We start from the raw sequence: 1,585 nt of genomic DNA, 5'->3' as shown, positions 1-1,585 counted from the left end.
ATGGACATAGAATATTTTTGATAATGATGACAATGTGTGTGTGTGAATATTTGTTAATAAGTTTGGTCTGTTTGCAGGGATATTGTAAAAACAAAATGAAAATAGGCTGCACACAACCAAGGAGAGTAGCTGCCATGTCTGTTGCAGCTCGGGTTGCTGAAGAAATGTCTTTCAAGTTAGGGAATGAAGTAAGTATTTCAGAAACTTTCCAAAAACATCCATGTTTTTCATGAATCACACGTGGTGTGAAGTATTTGTGTGGAACAGTGGTATTGACAAGTTAGTTTACTCAGCTCAGTCTAACCAGCTGTTGGTAAGTACCACTCTCACATTCACACTCAGTGGTGAAGTTAGTTATTGTAATAATATGGTGGGTTCAGTCCTCACTAAAGGCAGTCCCATATTCTACTTACATCATTTCATCTTCCTCAATCACAGGATTGTTTATTCTTTAATTCTTTTCCTTGTTTCAGTCATTTGACTGCGACCATGCTGGAGCACCACCTTAAAGGGTTTTAGTTGAAGAAATCGACTCCAGGACTAATTCTTTGTCAGCCTAATACTTATTCTATCGGTCCCTTTTGCTGAACCGCTTAGTTATGGGGGCATAACCACACCAGCATCTGTTGTCAAGCAATGGTGGGGTGACAAACACAGACACCAGGCACACACACATAAATATATACATATTTATATATACGACAGAGCCCCCTTCAGCCTCCATCCACTAAATCCATTTACAAGGCTTTGGTAGGTCTGAGGCTATAAAAGAAGACACTTGCTCAAGGTGCCATGCAGTAGGAGTGAACCATGTGGTTGGGAAGCAAGCTTCTTATCCCACAACCACATAATTTTCAAGCATCATTGGACTGACTGTTTCCCCACTAACTCTAGATTCACCAAATTCTATATACCCTCCCCTATAGCAATAATCAGAATATTGAGTCACTCAACATTAGAAGTGCCACTGATTTCAATAAGCTGAATCACCTGTTTAGAAAATAGCTTCATCCATAACACCTCATTGGTCCTGTACTACCCTTGTTATGTCTCCTATAACACCTTCTACTGATGCAGTCATATGTTCACAACACACCTACTAATGCAACACCATAACTACCGATAATTGTATCAGCACTCCTTCAGAAGGAACTCAAATGATTGAGTGGCTGCTTAATCTAGCATTGTGTTGTGTTTATTCTTAAGCAAAACACTTCACTCAGCTCAACCTCACTTAAACCCACCAACCTTTTCTTCTCTCTTCTAGGTGGGCTACAGTATCAGGTTTGAAGATTGTACATCTGAGCGGACCATACTGAAGTACATGACCGATGGGATGTTGCTGAGAGAGTTTCTCAGTGAACCAGACCTGGCCAGTTACAGGTAGTAGGACCTCTTATACACACTGCTCTCTCTCTCTCTTTCTCTCTCTCTCTCTCTCTCTTTCTCTCTCTCTCTCTCTCCCCCTCTCCCCCCCTCTCTCTCTCATAAGTGGCTTGTCTGTTTCCCCATGTGTTCATTCTATTGTCCGTAAAAAAAGTCTGTTTTTTTGTGCTTTGTTTATATTCCCGTTCCTTTTTGACAT

General features: G+C 40.8%; 1 protein-coding gene across 1 annotated transcript in view; it reads left to right on the top strand.

Annotated features, from left to right (window-relative positions):
- LOC106876964 (pre-mRNA-splicing factor ATP-dependent RNA helicase DHX16) overlaps positions 1 to 1,585 on the top strand; it is a gene marked incomplete at its 5' end in the record, with an annotated part of 29,893 nt that overhangs the window by 14,449 nt on the left and 13,859 nt on the right. Inside the window, 2 exons of the mRNA XM_014925733.1 lie at positions 78 to 188; positions 1,268 to 1,383. Coding sequence (XP_014781219.1) covers positions 78 to 188; positions 1,268 to 1,383 — 227 coding nt within the window. The remainder of the gene's footprint in view (positions 1 to 77; positions 189 to 1,267; positions 1,384 to 1,585) is intronic.

Source organism: Octopus bimaculoides, chromosome 23, assembly GCF_001194135.2.
Source record: "Octopus bimaculoides isolate UCB-OBI-ISO-001 chromosome 23, ASM119413v2, whole genome shotgun sequence".
Taxonomy (NCBI): domain Eukaryota; kingdom Metazoa; phylum Mollusca; class Cephalopoda; order Octopoda; family Octopodidae; genus Octopus; species Octopus bimaculoides.
The sequence above is the reverse complement of the archived record's forward strand: the minus strand, read 5'-3'. Positions and strand labels throughout refer to the sequence as shown.